Source organism: Sebastes umbrosus, chromosome 1 (assembly GCF_015220745.1).
Source record: "Sebastes umbrosus isolate fSebUmb1 chromosome 1, fSebUmb1.pri, whole genome shotgun sequence".
Taxonomy (NCBI): Eukaryota; Metazoa; Chordata; class Actinopteri; order Perciformes; family Sebastidae; genus Sebastes; species Sebastes umbrosus.
The window spans coordinates 41,879,157-41,906,093 of NC_051269.1; the positions used below are offsets into that span (position 1 = coordinate 41,879,157).

At 41.0% G+C, this 26,937-nt stretch overlaps 1 protein-coding gene across 5 annotated transcripts in view; it reads left to right on the top strand.

Moving 5' to 3' along the window:
- Positions 1–26,937, top strand: part of epha8 (eph receptor A8) — a 132,230-nt gene that overhangs the window by 86,753 nt on the left and 18,540 nt on the right. For all 5 annotated transcript variants that reach the window (XM_037783475.1, XM_037783453.1, XM_037783458.1 and 2 more), the window contains exons 7-10: positions 15,991–16,146; positions 17,145–17,558; positions 24,732–24,856; positions 26,556–26,718. In XM_037783475.1, coding sequence (XP_037639403.1) covers positions 15,991–16,146; positions 17,145–17,558; positions 24,732–24,856; positions 26,556–26,718 — 858 coding nt within the window. The remainder of the gene's footprint in view (positions 1–15,990; positions 16,147–17,144; positions 17,559–24,731; positions 24,857–26,555; positions 26,719–26,937) is intronic.

Here is a 26,937-nt window from a genome sequence, read left to right on the forward strand (position 1 = left end):
ATTTAAGAGTTAAACAGCCATGGGAGATCATTGTTTGCATTATCCTGTTTAAATCGACCTAAAATAAAAACTTTAATAGCTAGAGCATTCATTCTTTTTGCATCAGAAAGCAAAGGCTTCTGTCTTTCGCATAATCAAGTTGTACGCTTGTGATTACATTATTACGTTTCATTACGTGTGGTAAAAAATGTGGCGACAATGCACAGTGGCGCCAGAGTATTGCCCCGTAATGGCCCTGGGAGATCGTTGTTTGCATGAACCTATCCTCCTTTAGATCCTCGGATCTAAAATAAAAACCATAATAGATAGAGGATTCATTCTTTTTGCAGCAGAAAGCTAAGGCTTCTGTCTTTCGCTTGTCTTGTACTCTCAAGATGACGTCATTACATTACATTATGTGCAGAATCTAATAAAACTTGCACTTGTTCTGACCATTAAAATTATCTCAAAAATGTAAAGATCGGCATAATTCAAATAAACATATGGAGTGTTAAGAAATATTTTGTTCATGTTTTGTGTTTATTTAGTAAAAATGTAAAAAAAATGTATGTCAAAAAACTTTTATGACACAATTTCAACAGTTTTATCAATTATTATAGTTTATTGACTTATATAACCTCGTAGCTTAGGTTGTATATATTTTAGGAGTTTGAATCATTTGAAGATACTTTGAGAAATGACATCACAATAAGCAAAAATACCAACGTACGCACTGGTGGACAATTTCTATTAACGAGTTCAATGGGATAATAAATGGTGTATTTGTTGGGTAATATTCTCATTCACATATTAATTGGCACGCATGTGGTGCTGTGGGGAGTATTTACAGCAGCAGGACGATATATGGGGGACTGAGGGAATATAAACTACACTGTGTGTGTGTGTCTGTGTGTGTGTGTGTGTGTGTGTGTGTGTGTGTGTGTGTGTGTGTGTGTGTGTCTGTCTGTGTGTGTGTGTGCGTGCGTGCGTGTGTGTGTGTGTGTGTGTGTGTGTGTGTGTGTGTGTGTGCGTGCGTGCGTGCGTGCGTGCGTGCGTGCGTGCGTGCGTGCGTGTGTGTGTGTGTGTGTGTGTGTGCGTGCGTGTGTGTGTGCGTGCGTGTGCGTGGTAATGAAGGAACGTGTCGCCCAGTGGAACATCGTGGCTCAATGATGTGATTTTAATTGTTTTTGGACAGCCATGGAGCTCTATGAGGAGTAAGATGTGTCAGCTTCCAGAGATAATAATAATACTTAGTATTAGTTGGATCATCACATCGTTGGTTTTGGTCTTCACATGAGATTTGGTGTCAAAAAAGCAGACTACATATGGTAGCTATATATTATTCTATATTTTGATTGTGATTATACACTAAAGAAAACATACTTATTAATATTATATTCTATATCTGCCAATAGATCCCCCTAAATGCTGAACTGAACTGAAAAAAGCAGGAGCTGCTGTAACGCCCTCATCATTGCAGTTTATATCTTTAGTTCTTTAGTGCACAGTGGGAAATCCATTTCCATGTTAGAAGGACACTCCAACAATATAGAAACTTTGCCGGCTTACATGAAATGCTATCGCCTGTGATATTAGAGACATTTTGAGCATTGTGAGGAACTCATAATTTGATAGGATTTACATTTGAGCAGTATAGTACTACTAATCAAATTTTGAAATCCTCATCTAAATATGCAGTAGCACTGCCACGGTTACTGGTCATGAGGTAGCGTTGTTGAGTTGAGGTCCTCTCTCCGCTCTGTGTCTGTGAAGTAGTTACGATGCGGCGGTGCTCGGTTTAGACGGAGCTCCTGAGGCGATGCTACTTTCACATTATGCTAGCTTTCCAACATCGTCGACCCTACCTTTAACATCAGGTTGCAGAATAACCTTCTCGATTGAGCCCTGTTTGTTTTTTGTGACATTGAAAATGTGTTAGTTGCTGTATGTGGTGAGATATGATCCTCCTTACAGAAGAAGAAGTCAAAAACAAGAAAATGTTTCATTCATCCTTTTGACCTCAACAAATAAAAGACCCGGAGCAGTGAAGACTTGTATAACTTAGCAAAATAGCAGCTTAAACAGACGATTCAGAGTGTTGTTGATCAGTTTAGATTGAGCTTCTCTTCGTCTAGACTTGTCTAGACCTGTGGACTTTGTCTTGGTGATCTGCATTCTTCAGTCCTGAGAGGAATTTGTATTTTACCAAACCTCTGTTCAAACCCGCACAGACATTCAATGTTCAAGATTCAAGGTTCTTTATTTAACATTTGTCAACTCCAGCAAAGCAGCCATTGGCAACGAAAATCTTTGGTCTCAGATTCCTTCAGAAATGCTCATAACATATGTATATATAAAAGGGAAAATCAAGTAAAAGTAAAATGATAATCTACCAGTATCTTTACTCTAACTGTAAAACTAAGCCTCGTACAACTGCTAGAAGATCGATGGCATTAATGCCTTGAAACAAATGTGTGTAAACGCCTTATTATCGCGTTAATTTATATAATATATATATATATATATAATCCAAATGTGGACTCCCACCTCGTCATGTGAGCTGCTTGATGAATCAGAGAGGACTTGTACCTTGTTTTGAATGTTAAGTGTGTGAACCTTCTCTTTTTTTGTGATGTTTGATCCTTGTGAGACAGATATGTTGTGACTGAGCTGCCTGGCAGACCCGGCTGTGACCATATTAGCGCAGTGTGACTCCTGCCTCTGAGCAGCTCTCTCCACGCACACTTTGTCCTTTTCAAATATATAAATAATCAAAAAACAGTTGATTAATTTCCCCTCCGATGCGTCGCAGCAATTGCTAATGTCGGAAAAAGAGAAAAGTTTAGCCTCCCCCTCCCTTCCTCCTCGCCGTCCCCTCCCTCCCCCGCTGCTTCTCCCCACGCCTTTTCCCCTTCTCGCTTCCATTTCCGCCACACGCGCCTCACACTGTCTGATCCTCTCAATCTGCTGCTAATATGCCTTTCAGAATGCCCGTCTTTTTGAGCTACCCTTCCCCTCGACCCTCTCCCCGCTCTCCCCCCCACCACCCTCCCTACGCCCTCCATCAGACACAGTTTAATGGTGACAGCCATTCAATCGGATAATTAACATCCGTTTAACGCTCATTAACCGGGATGTATTTGTCTCGTTTGATTTGTAATTACCAGGCGTTTTTCACAGGAAAACACTGCAGTAATGTTTCCTTTGTGATGGCTTCATTGATGGAATTGATTTGAACCCAGCGGGGAGGCCAACAGGGAGGGAGGAGAGGCAGGAATGCATATGGACCGACGATACTGATGTACACACTCCTTATTTGTCTCTATTGTGACAGCTAGAGAGCAATCAATTGGTAGTATCTGTATCATGAGTACACTGATACTTATATACTGTATACTTAATACATATATACTCAGTGACTGTAGCTATGACATACAAACAAAAAAAAAAAAATGTACTGTACATATAGAACTAAATAATTCTCAAAACATAAATAACCTAAAAGGGAGAATTTTAAACCTCATATCTTTTGGTTCATTTATTTTCTCCGTCGTTCTGATGAACTATTTTGTATACAGCCAGTCAGATCATTATATTTTACACTTATTTGCATTAAACCTGCATTAATTGATTTTTTTGTCCACCAGCGCAAAACATCAACACACCATTAATATATTATCACCTTAATTGATTTGGCTAACGTGTTAGCAAACATTTGTTTATTTATACATCTAGCTGAAACAGAGCAAACTTAGCTTTCGTTTGGAGTCATATATCAGTCCACCTGATGAATGTAAGTCCAATATTAACTCTCCTTTCAGTTCTGTTTTGCTCATCACCAACTCCTGAAGGAAATATCTGTCTCTTTAGCAGCTAAACACTCCACTACAGGATGTTCACAGCTAGACAGTCACTAACTTTGTCTGTCCAGCTGCCTTCTGCCGCTGGAAACAAGGTTGTTGAGAATGATGATAGTGAACATAAAGGTAACCTTACAGGCAGTGAAACAAAAAAAAATAGCTAAAAGGCGCTAAAACGGCGTGTAGAGCTGCTGGCTGCACACAGTAGGCTAATTATAACCATTAATAATATAAAAACACAGAGATATCTGTCACCGTTCTGTTATTGGTTGACACTGACGCTGCGTTCCAGACAACTCAAACATTTCCATCCTTCTACAAGGAGAACTACGCCGCTTAGTATATAATATAATAATTGTAATACAGTTGCGTCTTAGAGCCATTATAATACTGAATAGGAATATTTTTTCATGCGGAGGTGAAAAAAGGGAAACTATGTTTTCGTGTTGTTTGTCCATCCGTCTGTCCGTCCATTCTCGTGAACGCGATATCTCTGGAACGCCTGGTGGGAACTTCTTAAAATTTTGGCACAAAAGTCCACTTGGAATCAGGATGAACTGATTCAACTTTGGTGGTCAAAGGTCACTGTGACCTCAAGTCCGTCCCATTTTTGCGATATATCAGGAACGCCTTGAGCAAATTTCTTCAAATTTGGCACAAACGTCCACTTGAACGTGACTTGATTAGATTTTGGTGGTCAAAGATCAAAGTGTCAGTGTATGGGGAGGCCGTAGCTGAGTGGGTAGAGCGAGTCATCCTTTAACCGCAAGGTTGGCGGCCCGAAGCGTCCTTGAGGGAGACACTGAACCCCAAGTTGCTAAATGCAGAGGTTTAATTTCCTGTATGTATATGATCAATGTTGTAAAGTTTAAGTTTTGAGGTCAAGGTCATTATGACCTCACAAAACATGTTTTTTGGCCATAACTCAAGAATTGATATGCTAATTATGACAATTTTACACATGTCTAATAAGATAAAATGATGAAGTGATGACGTTTTGGACAGACATAGATGTAAACTGCAACTTTACTGATTGGCATACAACTGTAAGGGCGTAATTCTAGTTTAATGTTTTTGTGAATTGTAAAGAAAGTTGCTAAACGTGTATACACAGTAATGATAATATAATTCTACATTGGTGTCGTGGATGTTAATACCACTGTGACCACGGCCTCGTCCTGATGCTCCCAGAATGCCTCAAGACACTTTTATATGCAAAGAACATTCAAAATGATTTTTTTGCCCTCCTAGTAATGACTGCAATGACTGTTTGTGTTGTCCTCTGGGCCAACACAAACAAGCTGAAGCCACCTATCTATCCTCCTTAACGGATCCTTAACCAGCCCCATCCGTTCTGTCCCCAAGGTCATCGATCACTGTGCACCCAGACGTAACACTCAGTAAATCAGGATTACCTCAGATTGGAAGGCCACTCCTTTAGTGTATGTTGAGGCAGAGCGGCGATCCAGCTGTTAGTATCTGGACCTGCGTTTGTTAAAGGAGGGACAATGTGGACGGCGAGTGTCCCATTTCCACAGTTGATCTCGCCGACACGTTCATCCCTCATTCAGACAGCTTCAGCGGTTCGTTAGAGGCTTCATGTGTTCCCCAGGGAGCGGAGCTGAGGAGCCGTTGGCTAACTCTGTCACCGGATTTCGGAGTGCGCTTGATTCTTTACAAGGTCGACGCTGCGCGAGGTCTAGGACGTGATATGTTCATGAAGCACGTGTGGAACTTTTAGATCTGCTCTTGTTGACAGATGAGTTCGAAGACACATTTTAAAGTAAACATTTGTGACATTTTCTGTTCTAAAACCTACTTTACTAGGTTTCTCTATGAACAATTGCTTACATAGAGTAGCATAACCATGAACAGACAAAGAAAGTTGAAACACCAGATATTGTCTATATTGTGTTTGACAAGCAGGGCTATAGTTCTCGGGTCTGGTCTTGAGTCCTGTCTCAAGACATATTTCTATTATCTACCGGTCTCACCTATTATTTTTTTCTTGTCCCTTCCTGCCCGGTGTAACTGGCTGCTTTAGTAGCAGACTGGAGAAGCTGCTTTACTGTCAGGTCCACACAGAGGGGCAAAGAAATCTTTAATATTACATGGACTTATCAGGCCAGCAGGCTATCCCCGGGATTTATGTCCATCTTGGACGATTCTGCTCCTCAGGATTTAGGATTCAGTGTCATCCATCGGTGTACCTTTATGTTCCTGTAGCATGGCAGTGGGGGGGTTTGGGGATAGTGGATGGGCGAGCAACATGCCAGACGTTTTTAGTGGCCAGTATACCAATGATTCTTAAAGTTGGGTCTGGGGACCCCCAGGGGTCTGTGGCATTCTGTTAGGGGGTCTACGAAATAATTTGCGATAAATAATAAAATTGTGCTGTATCATTAAAAAGTGCATCTCTGCAGATGGGAAACATTTGCACCAATAAAACGAAGATATTGTGTCCGTTACTCCCACCCACGTTTGGCTTTGGGCCAATAGAAACTCTGATGTGATTGTGACACACAGCAATACTTTTAAATTGAAGCACTTACTGAAAGTCATCTTTAGACTGTTGAGTTTAAACATCTAGATTTATTGGGATTATGTCAGTCTTGCTACTGTCATTTTCTGAAAGCTTTTAAGATCAGTTACTTGAAATGTGCATTATAAATGCTGTCAAGTTGAGTCCAAATGCAATTTGAATAAAACCACCCTCTGTTTAAATATATATATATATATAAGTGGTATTAGCATTCAATAGCATTGCACATTTCTGTGGGATTAATAAAGGATTATCTCATTTTATCTTTATATGATTCAAATTGAAATGTGTTTCATTATGAAACTAGTCTGAAATATTTAAGTTGAAAAGTTTTAGAATACAAATAGTTCCAATGATATTTAAGAGTACACATTGTAGTAAGCATTATGCTTCATCGGTGTTACTGTAAAAGGGGGTCCTTGGAAGATATTCTCCCCGTAACAGTTTGAGAACCCCTGCTGTATACGATATACAGGGCATTAATAAAGCAGCAAACAACTACTGTCTATGTGAAGATATAGAGGAGTAATGTCTACCTGAGCAGAGAATGAAGTCTCTCTCCCTCAGTGTGTGTTGTATTCAGAGCTTCTCTGTGCTTTGTTGATATTACCGCACCGGCTGTGTGTTCCTTTTAGTGAGTGTTCGTGCATGTTACAGCTGAAACGACGGCGCCGTTGTAGAAGGGGGTTAACCCTGTTAGCTACGAGCCGACGGCTCAGCTGTCGTCATGTTGAGAGCCATGCTGAGGCAATAGAAATGCTCACTCTCACATTTAGCACCTTTAACCAAGTGATTAAGTATGGAAGGTTTAAAATGTCTAAATAAAAACAAATCAGACAAAGAAATAGTGAAATACAATACACATTGTTATATGTGTTTCCTTTTAATGTATGCATTCATTGATTTATAATAAAGAAACCCATATGTTAAAAGGACAATTATTTTGCTTTTTGTCTTTATAAATATATGAAATGAAGGATTTTTTTTTTACAGTGACATGAATTTTCCATGCCACATTAAAATCAAATCACAACACAGAAAATCAAGTGAATATTTGTATTGCATTTCAGTGTTGTCCAGCAGAGAGTAGCATAGATCTGCCCAAATACAATACAAATACTAAATACAAAACACTGTCATCAGATTTCATGAAGAGGTGCAAAGGATTTTTTTATTCAGTCATTCTAAATCTTCCATATGCATATTTCAAATCTTCAATATCTTGCATATTTACTTGCTTAACCCTTATCCTTACTTTTAACCTAAGTGTAGTTATGTTGCTCTAGCCATGATGAAATATTGTAGAAAGCGAGATCTTAAAAATATTGATGCTCTTATCTGGCAGTAGGAAAGTTAATTTACAAGTGAAGGGGGAATACTTGTTTTCCGTAGTGTGTCGTTAATGTAATATAATGTAATGATATACTTTCATAGTTTGCTTGTTGCAATTGATACAACATTTCAGCCAATTTATATTGTTCTCTGTTTCTATCACATTGTAAACATTATTCAAATCAAAAGACTGTACTGAGTGATGAAAGGTAAATCACAGCTGACCCTCAACTCTAAACAATAGTAAAACAACGGTCTTTTGAATGGACTTTGTTTTGGGGGGTTTTGCCCTGGACTTGACTTTCAAGCCTGTTAGGTTGTGTCTAAAAGCTAAACTGCAAATTGCAAAATTTGACGACCTATCCTAACATTAACCATTCAAGGTCAATGCCTAACCTTAACTATTCAAGGTCAATGCCTAACCTTGACTATACTATTGGGGTGGCTGTGTCTCAGAGGGTAGAGCAGGTCATCCACAAATCAGAAGGTCAGTGGTTCGATCCTCGGCTCCTCCGGTCACATGTCGAAGTGTCCTTGAGCAAGACACTTAACCCCAAATTGCTCCTGAAGGTATAGCCATCAGTGTGAAGAAGATCGCAATGGGCAGGTTGGCTGTGTGAATGGGTGAATGCTGACATGTAGTGTAAAGAGCTTTGAGTGGTTGGAAGACTAGAAAAACACTATATAAATGCAAGTCCATTTACCATTTATTCAAGGTCATTGCCTAACCTTAACTATTCAAGGTAAATGCCTAACCTTAACTATTCAAGGTCAATGCCTAACCTTAACTATACAAGGTCAATGTCTAACCTTAACCATTCAAGGTCAATACCTAACCTTAACTATTCCAGGTCAATGCCTAACCTTAACTATTCAAGGTAAATGCCTAACCTTAACTATACAAGGTCAATGTCTAACCTTAACCATTCAAGGTCAATACCTAACCTTAACTATTCCAGGTCAATGCCTAACCTTAACTATTCAAGGTCAATGCCTAACCTTAACTATTCAAGGTTAATATCTAACCTTACCTTAACCATCTCTCAAGAGTTTCCCATATTGTGGGTTACCTTCTAGAAACGACCAGCCTGTTTGGACTCCGTCTTGATTTGATCCCCCATTTTAGACTTTTAACTTGATCTGTAAACGTGTTGGACTTGGACTTGTGGTCTGGTCTTCACTACATTTCTTTAGCAACAGGTGACTTCTGTGAACAGCATAAACGACACACCTCAACAACAACTCCTAAAATGGGGAGAAAATTAGCACCTTGTGATTTAAGAGCATTAAAACTGCAGTGAGAGGAAACTGACTCGTTGAGATCTTGTTTTTACATGTCAGCCTTGAGGTAAACAAAAGAAATAAAAAAACATCCTCGACTGGAAAGCCATTAAGAAACAACAAATGGAGTCTTAACAGCAGAGTGCAGTTAATTTACGGCTATACGAACATCACAAGACGCATTAATATTATTCATTTCACTCCTACTTTACTGTCTTTTACTATTGTATGAGACTTTCAACAAACACAGAAGAGAAGTAGATTGTTGTTTTCTTTTGTTTGAAATGCATTTATTGTTTTCATTTTTATTGTAGATTTCTAGATTTACTAAAATGTATCCTTGAAGCAGAGCGGGCTCAGAGCCTGCGCTGTGCACTGAATGTGAGCTTTCAGCAGCCGACCCAGGCTGCACTTAAGACCCCGCTCCCCTCCGATCCTCCCTCATTCTCCTGACGCGTGGGACGATGATGTGCTTTCTCCAGCTCCCCCATTTTTTTTTCTCCAATGTATTTATTTACCCACTTATACAGGGAATAAATCAAGGTCAGCACACAATGCAGCACACGGCTATTAAGATTCATTGTAATGCAAATTCTCCTGTAGCGAGTGCACTACATTGACAGGTACTGACACGCCGGGCAACATGCAAACAGCCACACATGAACTCACACACACACGCATGCGAAGACACACACATTTACCAACTTACAGATTCTGTAAACAGTTTCCCTAAATCAGTGCGACCGAACAGAAAAAGTATGCGTCTCTTCACACCACATCTTCTATTTCTATATCGTATCTCCTGTCTGAAAGGTTCTCTGCTCATCAGTATTATTAACATTATTGTACAGTAAAATGAAGCGTTTACCCTGTAAAGTAGAATAAGTTAGGAAATTCTGTTCTGGGAAACAGATAGTCATAAGATTGTTGTTTGTTATTGATTGTATTGATCTGTTGCATGCTGTTAAAGAACATTTAACTTTTGTTAAAACTTGGAAATAACCTATAACGTTTTGGCCGTAATTCCTCTCTCCAGCTGTCCAAGGACCTCGGTGGCACAAAGACGCAGTTATTTAGAGTAAACACAGAAACTCAAGCTCTCAAAAAAAGTGTTTCAATTAACTGTAACATTAATAAATAGGAGCCAACTGCTGAAGCCAACGAAGAACATAACATGTTACTGCCAGAATGGAGAGAGAAAATGAAGTGGAATCGTCACAGACGTTAAGCGACTGAATGATTAAACGACTCTCTTAAATGAGGCAAAACTCATGGAGCTAAGTTAACTTAGTGTTGGCATCTCCACAACACCAAGGACTGATCCAGAATCAATCAATCAATCAATCTAACTTTATTTATATAGCACCTTTCAAACAAGTCAAATGAAATTCAAAGTGCTGGACAGACGATTGACAAAAATATAGAAAGTTAAAAATGGATTTAGAGACTAATGCACATCAAAACAACCGATACAAAAATTAATTGAATAAGAAAGCAATAAAAGATGATTATTTAAGATAATAATAGATACATATTCCTCGACTGTAATATTTAGTTTTGTACATCTGTGGAGAGGAGACCGCAGTTGGTTTCCCGTATGAAACCAAACGTCAACCATTGACTTATTTAACCTTGACTACATGACTTAATTCATGCAACATAGAGTTCGTACTTTGTTTAAAACCGTGACAGTGTGTCTGTATGTGCCGGTCTACGTTGCCTTCTTACGCACACAACTCAATTTACAAACAGCTACAAAATTAACAAACTCCCTTTTTTCAACCTAAACCGTGATCTTTTTATAAACCTAACCAAGTACTTTTGTTGCCTAAACATAAGCAAGTAGTTTTGTTTGAATTCACAACGTTGACCACGTGTTTAAAACCGCGAGCGCCATGCGTCCATATGTGACGAGTTGGGAATGAGAACGGGCCGTTAAATGAGAAGTGAAAAGCTTATAATGCGTAAACGTGACCCGCGAAATGTCCTGAAAAGTGGCGTGCTATTTTTATCCTTTCCCATGAGATCACATTGCATTCAGAGAAGGTTACCGTGCTATGAGACACTGAACAAACCATTGTGATAATCCAAGCAATGGAATAATAGTTATATGGGCTCAGTTTGTGCTGGTAGACGATAGCTCACTTCCGGTTTTGTGCTGTAAAGCAATCTCTTAGATTCCCTGTCAAATTTCATTTGCTGGCACACAAAGTAAAATGTAGAGCTGTCAATAGATCAAATTAATATGCAATATATAAAAGCTGTAATAAATAAAATATGTAATCGCGATTAATAAGATGATTGTCCTTAAAGGGAGATTTGTCAAGTATTTAATACTCTTATCAACATGGGAGTGGTTAAATATGCTGCTTTATGTAAATGTATGTATATATTTATTATAGTAAATCAATTAACAACACAAATCAATGACAGATATTGATCCAGAAACCCTCACAGGTACTGCATTTAGCATAAAACAATATGTTCCAATCATAACATGGCAAACTGCAGCCCAACAGGCAACAACAGCTGTCAGTGTGTCAGTGTGCTGACTTGACTATGACTTGCCCCCAAACTGCATGTGATTATCATAAAGTGGGCATGTCTGTAAAGGGGAGACTCGTGGGTACCCATAGAACCCATTTACATTCACTGATCTGAAAGTCAGAGGTCAAGGGAACACTTTGAAAATGGCCATACCAGTTTTTCCTTGCCAAAATTTAACTTAAGTTTGTAACGTTAACAAGCGACAAGCTAGTATGACATCGTCGGTACCAATAGATTCATCAGGTTTTCTAGTTTCATATGATACCAGTATTTTCTCTCAGCTTTAAAAGTGAACCCGATACAACCTACAAATCGCAAAGTTGCATTAATGCGTTAAAGAAATTAGTTGCGTTAACGTTAACTTTACTAAGGTCTCCAAAAATGATGTGATTTATTGACATTAAATGCTACAAACATCGCTTTTAAGTACTAAATATGAAATATGACGGGAATATCAGGAGGAAAGTTACCTTAGTCTAATGCTTGGCTTTATAGGCAACAGTCCAAAATGAGTTGTCATGCTTCCCATTGATCACTTTGCTTCATCATCTTGTGAGAATGATGATGATGATGATACATTTTCATTTATATCTAAATATGTTTTCTCCGTCCAGAGGAGCAAAATGAGCATGAGAAGTGAAGTGAAAGGTTATCACAGCTGGTCTTGACACAGACCGCCTTCTCTCTGCCATTTGCATATTCACCTGTGTGTTGATAAATTCATGTAGCGTGTGGTTACCGTGGCTGCATCAGACACACCGCGCGTGTACGTGTTTGTGTGTGTGTGTGTGTGTGTGTGTGTGTGTGTGTGTGTGTGTGTTTTGCATTATCATAACCTTTGCATGTGTGCATAATATGTGCGAGTGTGTGTAGAACTCCTGGTGAATCTGTCAGAGGCTTCAAAGTGCTCGCCGCCTCTCTCCTTGATGAACGAGCTGTTCCGATGTTTATCGTGACCTGCTTTTCAACTCAGGGGCTTCACAAAAAAACATCAAGGGATGGAGGGATTAACGGGATAAAAAAAGGAGGAAGAGAAAACAGTCTGGGATAAATATTGCAAATAGAAATAGTTTCTGGCTCCTGTGGGGGGTGGGGGGAGGGGGGGACGCTGACAGTGAAAGAGGAGAGTCTGTTTATCTATACACATACTGTAGTGTGTGCATGTGTGCCTGTATGAACATATCCGAGCATCTGCTCTGTGTTTTGCATCATCAGCACTTGTGCAGGTGCGTGTGTGTGTGTGTGTGTGTGTGTGTGTGTGTGTTGCACGTTTTGAGAACTAAAGTTATCATTTTAAATGCTCCAGCTTCAACCCCTGGAAGTGTAATTCAAATCAATTAACGGCTCAATATCCTCGTACTTAATGTTACACTCATTTTACACTACGTAGCAGATACTAAAGCTTGAGCATGTGGTTCTGTAGATAGCTAGATGAAATACTAAATATAATCTAGCATTATAAAAAAAGAGCCATTTTAAGATGCCCTCCAGACATGGAAAAATACTTTTTCCACAACGTTTTTTTTTTTAAACACGAATGTTCAGTGAACTCATGAGAAAAGTCCTTCTCCCTTATTAGGAGTTACTTGAGAGTTACACAATCTGCATATGGAAATGCAAATAAGGGAGATAACTCCGGCTCCCCCCCCTCTCCTCCGCTGAGGTTCCTGTTATTTTAATCACCTAACACAGCCAAAAGAAAATCTGTACAATATGTACAAAGACTGTACAATTTAAAAGTTTAAAAGTCAAACTGATTCTAACCAAATGGGTCCAACAAACACAGGGCTGTCATCAAGCAGACCACTGTTTGTGTCCTGTGTTCAAAGTTTTAATTTCACTTTACAAACGTAGTTAATTAGAAGTGGTTTTGTTGCCTAAACATAAGCAAGTGTTTGAATTCACAACGTTAAGCATGCGTGTTTACTGCGACCGTAAAGTGACGCAGAGGGGTCCAGACAAAGCGACAGCATGTGACCAGTTGGGATGAGAACGTGTTGCAAATCACTGACTCACATGTCAGTTAATTACTATAAACCTTCCTACTGTCTACAGAAGAATGTGAAAACATCCCTTTAACAAACTAGCCATATAAAACAAGCTGTCAGTTCACTAGAGCTTCCGTTAGAAAAACACACTTCTAAAAGTGGTTAAAATAATTATTTTAAAAAGCCTTTAAGAACATGCTGTAAAATGGAACCTGAACAATTGTGGGTTGTGTAATTATTTACACACCTTATGGCTTTGCCATTCAAGACAGATGGAGATTGATAGTATCATAGCCCATCTCAGCCCATTGGTGTGGTTTTATATACTACATTTGTATAGTAAGCTTGTTGTGTCACATCCCAAAGAAGAGCTGTGACAGGGGCTGTGTTGGAAATTGCATACTAACATACTATTCAGAGAAAGTATGACATAAATGCCTGGATGTATGCTACCTTAGCAAGAATTTCTGAGTATGAGACGTGAGCTTACTGCACATACACAACTGTACAACGTATTGTGAGATTTTGAGTCAGGCTAAAACCTGCTAGTATGTCACATTATTAAGTTTTAATATGCTGGAGCATATTTCAGTGTGAACAGTCTGCTGGTATAATTACACTTAATCGTTTATTTAGTAGGCCATATGCAGTACATACTGATTGTGTATGTAGTATGCAGTACGTTAGTATGTGATTTCCAGGGATCTTTGACCGCAGGATGTCAGCGGAGGAAAACAAAAAAGTGCCAAAACATTTGAGATGTTTTCTTAAATAATTGCGGCTCATGCTCATTGCTCCGAGATATTCAGCCGGTCTAGACAACTTTTCTACATTGACCCTGTCTGAGTAAAAACAGTGAAGTTGGTCGAGAACTCACCCGTCTGTATGCAATGGAAAATAAATATATTTATTTTTTGCTACAGGTTGTTTTCTATTTTGAATTTGGCTCGCCTCAGTTTGCACAGACGACTCGATAATTCTCTTTTCACTTTTCCCCCACAGCATCTAATAAAAAGAGGCCTACTGAAACCTGGAAAGAAATGTTTATTTTAATTTTGGAGGCAAATAATGCAGTGTTTTTTTTATCCTTTCAAAATAGTGTTCCTCTCTTTTGCATTTTTCATTTCTATGTCAATTTTATATGTCTGTCAAAAGTTAATTATGCATAATGTGGGATGACTTCCCACTGACACCGACACCAGGGTCTGACTGCTGGCACTGGGGCCTCTGGATGGACACAACTGGTGGGAAGCCAGTGAGGGAGCATGTCCAGGTGGATCTTTCAGGGATAATGTGAACATTCACACACTTTACCGTCTGAATTGTCACATTTATCATGAACAAAAATGCTTGCTGAGGGTAATAACTACAGTAATAACTACAGCGTGTTACAATGAACACTTAGGTGAAAATAAAATGGATCCTCTCAAATTAAACGCCATTATGCAGAATATCATTAAATATCTAATCACATGGTTGAATTACACGTGTGTGTGTGTGTGTGTGTGTGTGTGTTTGCGTGTGTTTGTGTGTGTGTGTGTGTCTGCGCAGCCATGGTGAACATGTGCATGTGTACTTTTCAGGTACAAGCATGGGAAGGTTTCAAATGCATCTAAAAACGTCTCAGTCAGTAATCCAGAATAGATTTTAACTGTTGGCTGCTTTGTTATAATTTCACTCATGTCGGTTTATCCAATTTCATGGTTCTTTCAGCACCTTTGAAGTCTAAGCACCTAAAATGGCCCTCTATATACGGAGTAGTTAACAAGGGAAAGGTTAGGAAAACACTGCATCTGTAAACTAACACTCAGCATTCTGGGAGGAAGCATAAATTACAATGTGAGGAAGAGCAAACAGGAGCACGCCGGTGTCTGCTGCTGCTGCTGCTGCTGCTCTCTGTGAGCGTATGCGAGGTTTACCCCTGCCCCATTTACCATAGCAGAAGCCTATTAACCGCCTGGAAAGAGAATATATTTATCAGAGCCCCCCTCCATTATTAATCAGCGCAGAGTTAAAAGTGAATATGTATCAGAGGAGCTGAATAAAGTTGAAACACGGTCTGGATTCTGAGGGTCTCACTGGGAGTATCAACAGTGCAGAGCCTTTTCAGCCCAAATCTGAGCAGAATGAAGTATGACTTTCATCTCCCCTGCTCCGCGGTCTCTACGGTTACAAGGCCTGTAATTATACATAGATTTGGAGAAGGGGGGAGGAGTGGGGGGGGGGGGGGGGGGGGGTTATGTCCTAAAATGAATGCTTTGGGGGAGATGACACAGTTTTGAAAAAGTTGAAGCAGCGTTGATATGCACAGCTTCCTATAGCGGTGTGATTCATGCTTTTCTGCTGGCTGCACTCTCTCTCAATTTTATCATGGTCTGAGTGATTATGGGAGTGCAGAGCCCTTCCCTGCAAGCTCTCTATTTACTCTATTTATTCTCTCTCTCTCTCTATCTATCTGCAGCCTGTGAGGTGGGTTTCTATAAGCCGGTGGCGGGCGATGGCCTGTGTGGTAAATGTCCTCAACACAGCCACTCGGAGACCAGAGCCGCCCTCTCCTGCCCCTGCGACTCCAACTACTATCGAGCGGCAGATGACCCACCGGCGGCTCCATGCTCCCGTAAGCACAAACACACAGTACACAAGATCACCTAATCCCACAGGCAACAACACCTCCAGCTAGTGCAAACACGTATGTGCACACATAACACAACACACAGCAGCTATGGAATCAGGACTGCCGCTCCCACCACGCGGATCACGGGCTGCGCGGAGGGCACCAAGTGCCAGAGGGGCACCACAATTATGATCAGCATAATCATAATGATGAATTATTTAAATTTAAGATGAAGCATTGCCATTGCACCTGAAAACTTGAGCCTCGGCTTGTTTAGACCGCCCACGTGAGCAACGCGTGGCGGCTGCCTTACCTGTTGTTTTTTATATTTGAGGTCTCGTCTATTTTTAGCGCATGTCGCGCGGTTCACAGCAACAACAGACAGTGAAAGTGATCTATTGACTGTATATTGACATCATATCAGCGACATTACTACAGCTTTGATGTCTAGACATCTGTAGAATATGTCACAGACATGAAAAAAAGTAAAGATTTATTTTTAAATCAACACTTTCATTTCAAAATAAAAGCCCTCAAGCATTTTGTTTCTGTTGACAGAATTCCTTCATTTGTTAACACAAGGCTTTTATTCTGAAATATGTGCAGGACAGTGTTGTAGAACATGCAGTGACTTGGAGAGCTCCATGAATGAATAAAGTACATGGTTTTAATTGTGGATTATTAATATTATTTATAAATTACCACACGCTTCTTAACCCTTCTCTGTCTAAAATAAATACAAATGACATTTATAATGAAATGGCTATTATGAGAGGCAAACTCTATGTAGAAAGAGTAATGCAGCCGCCACGCGCTCCTGACGTTCCCAGTGTGGACAAAGCGTTATGTGTGTGACTAATTGAACAGTTCCTTTTTTCTTACAAATACAATTATTTAAACAAATAAGCAAACATGTGCCAAACGTATCTATGCCTCAGAAATCCAACTGTTTTTAGACAGTAATCGAACCTGTGAATGAACTCCGTCTTTCTTTTCCCCAGGCCCTCCATCTGCTCCGGTGAACGTCATCTCTTCGGTCAACGGGACGTCCGTGAATTTAGAGTGGGATCGTCCTCTGGATACTGGCGGTCGCAGCGACCTGAAGTACAGCGTGCTGTGTCAGAAATGCTCAGGGGAAGCAGGGCCCTGCGAGGACTGTTCATCCTCCCCGGGAGGCATCGGTGGAGGAAAGGCAGGCGCGAGCGTCGGGTTTGGAGGGATGGTGGAGCGTTTGGGCACCGCGGCGGTCCGATTCGGTCCCCGGCAGACCGGGTTGACGGAGCCCTGGGTGACGGTGCTCAACCTGGTGGCTCACACCAACTACTCCTTCCGTCTCCAGGCCATGAACGCAGTGACGCACCTGAGCAACGAGGCGTCGACATATGCCCTGGTCAACATCACAACGAACCAGGCAGGTAGGGTTCGGCACAGTGACGTACAATTTCTCATAATGAAGGCTTCGGTGCACTGCACACACAGGCCTTTTATGAAACTTAACAACCAGTAACTTAAAGGGGAACTACGTCCATTTTCAAAATTCATACATGTTATTCTTATGGTCTGAAGCTTTGTTTATAGTTGTGCAAGACACCGTGGCGCGGGCCTCCGTAGACGGCGCACTACGAGCATTCACAGAGGCGTTTATGGTCAGCGCGTTGTTCGTTGCAATATGCTCTGAAACACCAGGAGGCGTACTAACAAAATATGCTGTGGATAAGCAAGAAGTCAACGAAGTAGGCTGCCTGGCAACAGTAGTAAACACTAAACTCTGACTTACGTTCCGTCGAACACTGTATTTGTGTACACTGCTTCCCCTCGGGTCGCCTCTTTCCATGAGACCTTTTTTTTTTTTAATCTTTTACAAAACAATCTCTCATTTTCTTTCACAGCCAGCAGCAGAAAGCCTCTTCTTTCCCCAGTGTGTTGCCTGATCCTTTTCAATATTTAATGTCATGTGACTGTCCTTGTGGTCTCTCAATGAACAGTTGTTGCGACATCTGTACAGGCCAACCTGCTCGGCTAGTCTTCCCTTGAAGTAATCCATGTTGAAATGAAAAGCACAGTCCGCGCGTAGTTGCAAAAATTCAGAGGAGCATGACAAACCACCCCGACAACTTGCGAAAGCCGTGATGACGTAATTTTCTGGCGCACACACCGGCGCTTCACTACGACGACCATACACCAGGCTTAAGAAAACATTTTAGTAAACATGAACAACTCTCCCAAATCCAAAAACTAGAGTGCACTAAAACTCAAATTTGTGATGTCATCGGGTATAAAGTGTGGAGCTGCTCCATAGACAATGAATGGGGAGATATGTTGAGACTAACAGCACCCAGGGGAATGATCTGAGTACATGGGAACATTTTCTGTTTCACAACTGAGAACACTACAATAGAATAAAGATCATTTGGTTTGGTCCAATTCATCGTCTACGGAGCAGCTCCAGACTACCGTACAGCATCACCATCACAAGCTTGACACTTAACTTCTCTGGTTTCTGGCTTTGAGAGGGAGTAGCTCATGTTCAGAAATATTGATTGAACTTTCCTAGGCCATGGTAATAACATGTTGGAATCCTTAATTCAGGCGGTGTTCCTCTTTAATGTGTATCCACTGTCCTGGGTTCTTGGTTCCACTGTTCTTGGAAATACAGCAGACAGCAGACAGCTGTTTTCAGAGAAAGAATCTCTAAAACCCCCACAGTGCGTTACCTGCTCAGCAGCAAACAGACACAGTTAGAGACTAGCTGGTGAACATAATGGAGCATTTAGCAGCTAAAGAGACAGGTATTTCCCTCAGGAGTTGGTAGAGACCAAAAACAGAGCTAAAAGAGACTGAGAATATTTTACTTAAGTTTTCTTTAGGCCACAAACCTTTTTGGAGGCCCTTCCCTTCCTTCACAATATGTCACGGCAACATTAATTCAGCACCCTCCGTCGATGGACAGCGACAAATAGTAAACGTGGTGCCCTCCTAATCAGTAAATTTGTCGCCGTCCATTGACGGGTGGGGGTGCTGAATTAATGTTGCTGTTGCATATTGTGATCACATAGCTTTGTCTTGACTTATTGTTGACATGTCTTATATTGATGAGTTTCATATAGTGTTTACTGATTAGGAGAGCAATCGTTTACTATTTGTCGCTGTCCGTTGACGGAGGCTGCTGAATTAATGTTGCCGTGGTATATTGGGAAGGAAGGGAAGGGCCTCCAAAACGTTTGTGGCTTAAAGTAATATTAAGGCTATATTGTAGCCTATTGGTTAGCTGGCTGTTTTTCAGGCTTGTTGGCCGGTCTTTGAAAGGCATGCGGTAATCAGAGTTTTATGGAGGCGTTACCAATCGGTAACGTTAGTTTTTCAGGCCATTTGGCTGGTCTGTAGAATGCAGGGCTGTACTGAATAGTTGGAATCTTCATTCATAACGTTGACATTCAAATTCTAAATCAAAATTTGAATGCTGTTTTTTTCTTTTGTATGTCTATTCATTGTGTTTAAACCTGGTATTTCTGTACAGTTGAAGATAAAGATTAGGCTACACTAATATTAGTTGTATTATATTAGATTCCAGTGGTGGCTGTGGAGGAATGTTTCCAACTCGTGTGATCCAAACATTTCCAAAAACTCCAGAGCATTGCAGAGTCAAAATGTATTGGAAAAAGACAGATTTAAACATTTCCAATATTCCCAACATGTTTTTATCTAACAAAATATTTTGCATCAATCCATATTTGTTGGCGTTTAGCCTTTAAAAAACTACAGCTTCACTGCCAGCCCGTGCATTAAGACGCCATTGTGCGTAGGATGTTTCCGACTTGTGTGATCCAAACATTTCCAATAACTCCAGAACGTTGAGAAGTCCAAATTACACCAATCACCTGCCTCCTTTGTTTCTAACAGCTTGAAAAATGCATCTCTAGGACATTATTAAATAAAAAAAGAATCCAAAGCCAGGATTACGGCTGCTGGCACCGCTGAGTGTAACTACTTCTAAACTCATATGATGTTCTCAGTTGGGAACTTTATTCCCACCAAACCAACCAGGCAATATTTAATTTTCTCTTAAAAAGAAAAAAGAAAGCTCAGAAATGATTGCTGTGCATCCAGCAGTTTGTTTTCCACCAGATTATTCATCATCATCACACCCCCTCGTCTTCTGATTCAGGGGAGAATCAAACAGCGGGCTTGTTTTTGATGGTATGGTGCAGAGAGAGAGAGAGAGAATGAGACCGGCAGCTGTCGGTGCATCCTTCACGGCAGCTGACCTGTCTCCAGAGTCAGCAGTTAGGGAGCTGATCTGTTGCCGGTCTCGTTCACTGCTCCAATCTGTCGACCTTCTGCTGCCGTTGGGGCCCTTCCATTAATTTAATAATACTCACGTTCAAAAGTCATTATGTGTAAACATGAAAAAAAAGTAATAATCAGGGGCACTTATCATTCTTCCTGTCATTCTCCTACTAAACAGCACATAAGAATGACAACGTCCCGGTGTGATGTATGTCTGAAGCGGTGTCGCCTTTTAAATGACGTTTATCCGAAACATTCTGGTTTGCAAAACACAGTAGAGACTCTGCGAGGTTACGGGTCATTAGGTCAAAAGTCAAAATTTATTGAAAAAAGATAGGTGCAATCATTTACAAAATTCACAACATGTTTTTATCTAACAAAATATTCTGCTTCAATCCATATTTGTTGGCGTTTAGCCTTTCAAAAACGACATCTTTACTGCCAGCCCGTGCATTAAGACGCCATTGTACGTAGGATTTCCAATAACTTCAGAGTGTTGTGAAGGCCAAAATACACCAATAACCGGCCTTCAAATATATTTGCATCCAAATGTCAAAGTTAATTTTAAGACATTTTACAGTGCAACCTTTTTAAGACCATTGTGAATGCCATTTAAGACCTATCTCACGTCCTTGCTGGGAAAAAGTACAAAAGATATGAAGGAAAATCGGAGTCCCAGAATTACTTGCAAAGCAATTTATTCACATTAAACATGAACATTCAGCTCAACATGACTACACAGAACAGTGTGTATGCAAGAGTAATGTGTGTGTGTGTGTGACACAAGACCTAGGCCACACTCCTCAGTGTTCCTGAGCTTGGTAAACTCTTCCTTGCAGCCCCTCCTCAGAGTATTTCACTTTGTTCTGAGCTGGGCGATCTGACTGCCAGCCTTGCCCTCAGCCCCTTCTGCAAACCTGTCTGGCCAGACTTTCAGGCCCCGTCCGTGTGGAGAAACATAATGACACACAAGCCTGTGTGCTACAACAGTGTCTTCCTGCATGTTGCAAGTCTCCACATCCTTGTTCATAGAAAAAGCCTCTCTCCATAGAGGCCTGTCCATGGGACGAAACGAGCAGCTTCTGGCAAAAGCCCAAAGCTCCGGATATGGCTTACTAAGGAAACCACACAAGAAGATGTCCAGCCTCTGTTGTATCGACGGGAAGGAGAGGAATTCCTCGCTTCTGCTCTCACGGGACAGGAAGGCCTCAAATCGTTGGCCAACAAAACTGATGGAAAAGAAAAAGTGAAGAAAAATCCACAACCTGTAATGGTTTTAATGGTGAAGAAAATCACTGTTCGAACCTATTCCAATACAACAAGTGAGCCACTGCACACAGAACAGGTTCAGGACCTTGAGAGGAGAAAACTACAAACGTAAGAGATCCACACTCAACAATATTATCCTCATTAGAAAAACAGAAAAGTAAAACATGCACAAAGTGTGGAGCTTTTACTTTTGTTCAAAGCCTATTCCAGAACAACTCCTGCCAGCTGTTTGTCCTCCAGAAACGCCTGAACAAGACATTTCATCTGCCTCCTGCATCTGTCCGGGTCTCTGAACATGACAGAGGGGTCCAGATTTGCCATCTGCCTGACCGTTGGATATTTGAGGGGGCTCTTCTCCTGCACTTTTCTGACAATGTTTGAAAGTCCCTGTCAATGTCATGTGGTTGGACCAGTTCTTCTTGTCAGATACATCCAGTTCATTCCAATGCATGAACAAAGTTTGAAGAATTTACCTATTCTTCATTAACACAGTGTTCACATCAATTAGGCCTAATCATTAGTGACAAGAGTTTAGTGATGATTGTTTGCGGTGCTACCAATATAAATCAATACATTGATCAACTCAGCCAAGTCTTTGCTGAGGAAAGGCATCACTGGCTCGTCTTCAAAAAAGGGATTGAATGTCCCGGCGACAGTCATGGAGATCTGTAGCTTGGCCAAGATGAATGTGGATCTTTCAGGGCTGCTTCTGTTGTGACGAAGGATGCTGTGTCCCAGGGTTACATAGGGTTACACCATATCCATAAACTGGTGAACTGATCCCCAGACAGCAAGACCTCTCTCTACCTCAGGCAGGTTCTCCATCCACCGGTGGTGAAATTTGCCTGACGCCCTGTGTCCCTCTCCCAGGAAAGACAGATGTGCAATGTCATGTGTACAGAGTCACACCTGTCAGAATTGATATTTAAGACATTTTAAGGCCTAAAATTCAGATTATTGGATTTCAGACTTTTTAAGGACATGTGGAAACCCTGTGATCCCATCCCATGCTGAAGTGCGGCACAGGTGTGCCAAGGGAGCCACGAGATTACCAAAAGTACGTTTGGCACGCACTTGGAAGGGCGCACTTGACTGTGATGTGGCCGTGCCTCTAGGTATATGAAAATAGAGCCAGCGGCGTCCTCTTGTACACACAGAGCAGCTACTAACCGTGGACTCGTGGAGGTTAAGAGATAAAAACAAACGCCCTGTATGTATTTCTCTGAGTGTGTGGCATGAGAGCGTGTAAAAAGGGTCAACTACATGAGTCTCACAGTAAATGCGGTAGAGTTGGCAGCCCTGGTTGTATAATAAAAGATGTGTTCCAGGTTGGCTCAAGCTCATACCATGTAACTGTGATGTCCTGGGTTCAAATCTGACCTTGAATCACACACTGTAAATTATCCAAAAGAAGAGAAATGGCACAAAAACAATCTGCCTTGGAGGGCACGTTGGTGGCTCAGCGCATCATTCTGAGTTTGAATCCAGCCTTGGCCCTTCATCACACGTCTTTCTCCTCCTCTCTTGCTGTCAAATTTAGCAAAAGTGCCAAAATAACAATCTTTGGAAGAAATGTGCCATCTCGACGGCTTTTTTTTTGCTGATAATGAAAAACAGGTTGTGGCACATGCACTTTGTTTCTATAAGGACAAGTTGGAGCAGCTGCCGCCGTCAGCAAACAGTACGAATGTCCAACTCTGACACTTCTGCGCTCCACACTAACTTTAAAACACACCAACTTAATCTGCATTGGGATTAATGTTGCAGTAATCACTAGGACAAAAACATTGATCATTGATTGGTTGACTCATACTGTTACCTGCACTGAAGTTTAACAGTTTAAAAAAGTATTTTTTAATAAAGTTGAGACCAGCTCATTTTTTTTATATTTAACAAAGTTTATTTCTGAATTTTGTTAATACAACTCTGACAATCCACTGCACAAACATGTTTGGACTGATAGATATCCCAGCCACCCCCCACCAATGACCATACCCAGAGGGCACACAACTAAAAGGAAAACAAGTGTACAAACAAAAAATAAAAAAATAAATACACACAGATATACAAATAAAATAAAATAGTCATATTTAAAATAAAAAATAAATAAATAAACACATAAATAAATAATGATAAATTGTTAGGGGTCTAAGACAGTACACTCTATCATCTATATCATCTAGGGCACTAACATGCATAAAACAAGCACAGGAGTTAAGACAAAAAATGTAACACAAAGACAAATCAGGGGTCCTTCCAATGCTTCGTTTGCAATATTCTTGGTCAAATATAAACACACATATATAAATACACACATACACCAAACTTTAATCAGCCACAAAGTTATCTGAGTCTAAGGAATCAACACAACTAAGGAAAGATTGCCAAATTAATGAAAACTTGTCAGCTGACCTCTTAATAGTTAACAAGATCTTCTCCAACCAAGCTCAACTTTATTTGTAGGGCGTCACGCCCGTCACGTAGCGTTGTCGGGTGTCAGTTTGTAGCTTCATGTCATTGGATTCCATTGAAAATGACTTGTAGCCTGTTGCTGTGTCACACGTAGTGAGAACACAGCATTAGGAGGAGATTGGGTGGGGGTGTCGCTGTGTCTACACACTCTGGAGTCTGCTGTTTGTATCCCCATTCCTACCAAATATTAACCATAGTGGTGGCAGATCATTTGTAACTGTTTGAAAGACAACGACGAACAATGTTTTCCTGCCGATTGAGGCCAGAGATCAGAATGTGAAATCATTTAGTTTCCAGGACTTGTTGGGAGTGAAACCACACAGGAGTCACATCAGTCTGAATGATCTGAACTCAGCAAAGAGTTTATAAAGTCTGATGTAGCCGTCAAAGCCACCTTATTATTCATCATCCTGTCTGAATGTATTTCATGAAATGCAGCAGTTCCTGTAAACATGACTTTACTGCAGGGTAACCCCATCACCTTATTATACGTGGTGGTGACTGAAGAGGAGTCACATCTTGAACTGACAAAGCAGTAATCTCTCCTGTTTCTTGTGCAGCCCCCTCCGAGGTGTTAGCGATCCGCCAGGAGAACACCAGTCAGAACAGCGTGACTCTGCTGTGGCACGAACCCGGCCAGCCCAACGGAGTAATCCTGGAGTACGACATCAAATACTACGAGAAGGTACCTGACTAACTGCTGCATCTGTACCGTTCGAGAACTGCACCTGAAAAAACCCAATGTGTGTTTTAAGGGTTGTGTCAACATATTCTGCTTATTTCCCGAACATGAAACTATTCAGTTTATGAGAGGAGAAAACAAAGTGACGGAGTCTCTGCTGTACCTGGAGAACATAAGCTCATTGTCTTCAAAGTGCTGCGACTAAACTGAGCCAAGATATTGTGAATGCGAAGGAGTGGTTGGATAGACTCTGGATAACTTAATCCCAGAAAAAAAAGATCCTGCTGGCAGCTCAGCTAATTGAAAGGAAATGGGGGTCGAGAGAGGGAGAGCGAGAAGGAGGATGAGACGGTGTAGATTCCAACTTAGCGCAAAGTGACAGTGACAGCAAGCGGCTGGCGGGCGCATAAGCCTCGCGACGAGCTAATTGCCGCGAGTGTGAATGTGTACATGTGGCGTGTGTGTTTGGGTGAGTATGTGTGTGTGTGTGTGTGATGATAGGAATCAACTAATTGCAGAGGGAGCAGCCTGGAAACAGGCAGTCTCATAGCCAAACAAGCAGGATGGTGTGGGGAGTGATGAAGGATTAGCTCGCCTCTCGCACTGGTGTCTTAATCTGGCCTCGCTCAGGGGGCGAGACGCCTGTGGGGGATTTCAAGTGGACAAGTCAGCAATGTGCTTTCTTAAGGTTTCTATATGACTGTACTAAACAACAATGAGTCACAGCGAGGGTGTCGGCTGCAGCAGCAGCAGCACGCTAGCGGAGGATGATAATGAAGACAAAAAAATGCTCTTATTTCTGCACCGAGCACTTCTTCATAATTAGGCTCTTATCCTTTCTAAGGACACATGAATGATTCACTTATTCTGCTGTTTGGATGCACCTTGCACCTCGTATTATTGTTGAACTCATTTTACCTCCACACTTATAAAGTGTCTCTGAATTAAAGTTTGCTGGCAGACGAAAACAAGGTGAGGATAGCGACGATGATGACGATGATAATGATGAACTTTATTGTTAATCGAGACTTCAAAAGAAAGAAAAATGTTCCTTCAAAACAATAAACGCACCCCCGTTTTAATGAATATGTACATAAAAAACATACACTTTGCATGGCAGATAGGAGTAATAAGCTTGAGGAGAATTTACATTTGGACAAATCATGCATCATAAATGAATTATCTGAAAGGAAACATGTAAATAAGACAAACACTCCTCAGAATACCTGTCATTTCTCAGGCCGATGAAAGCAGATCAAAAGATGTGTGCAGTAATTACCTGCCAATTACATTTGACTGGCAGACAAGGTTGTATTCATTTATCTAACAGCATGCAGGAAAGGAAATGTAGTTAAGATCCTAAAAAGTGGGGCAGTGTATTAGTAAAGCTTTGTATGAATGGCAGATCCAGCATTATGTGCCCTTTTCCACCATGTTTCAAGATACTGATGTATTTCCAAATAGTACTGCATTGTTTGAAAAATGTGTTTAAACAAAACCAAATATATATCTGGACTGTGTACGGTCAATCTGTGAATTTGTGGCTCAATTGTTACACACATAGTCAGTGGTCATGTCTGTAATGTGTTCATACGGAGCAGCAGAGCTTATGTTTTCATGGGGAAGCACATTGAGCTCATGAGCTGACCAACATGCCAACTTCCCCGAACCTAATCTTTAAACGTGGCTGTCTCTGTTACAGGATAACGAAGCGCAGAGCTACTCCACTCTGAAGTCTAGAAACACCAGCGCCCGAGTGTCGGGGCTGAAGCCGGGCACCAAGTACATCTTCCAGGTCCGAGCCAGAACGTCAGCAGGCTGCGGACGCTTCAGCCAGAATGTGGAGATCCAGACTGGGAAAGCAGGTGTGTGTGTGTGTGTGTGTGTGTGTGTGTGTGTGTGTGTGTGTGTATGTATGATGGTCTATAACAGTGATTTTCAAAGTGGGGGCCGCCAGGGGGCCTCAGCAAATTGGAGGGAAGATGAGGGAAAATGTCGAAAAAATATATTTAAGAAAAATGTAATTGAATTATTGTTATTATTAGTATTATTATTATTAGCATTATTTTGTATGTGTATTATAA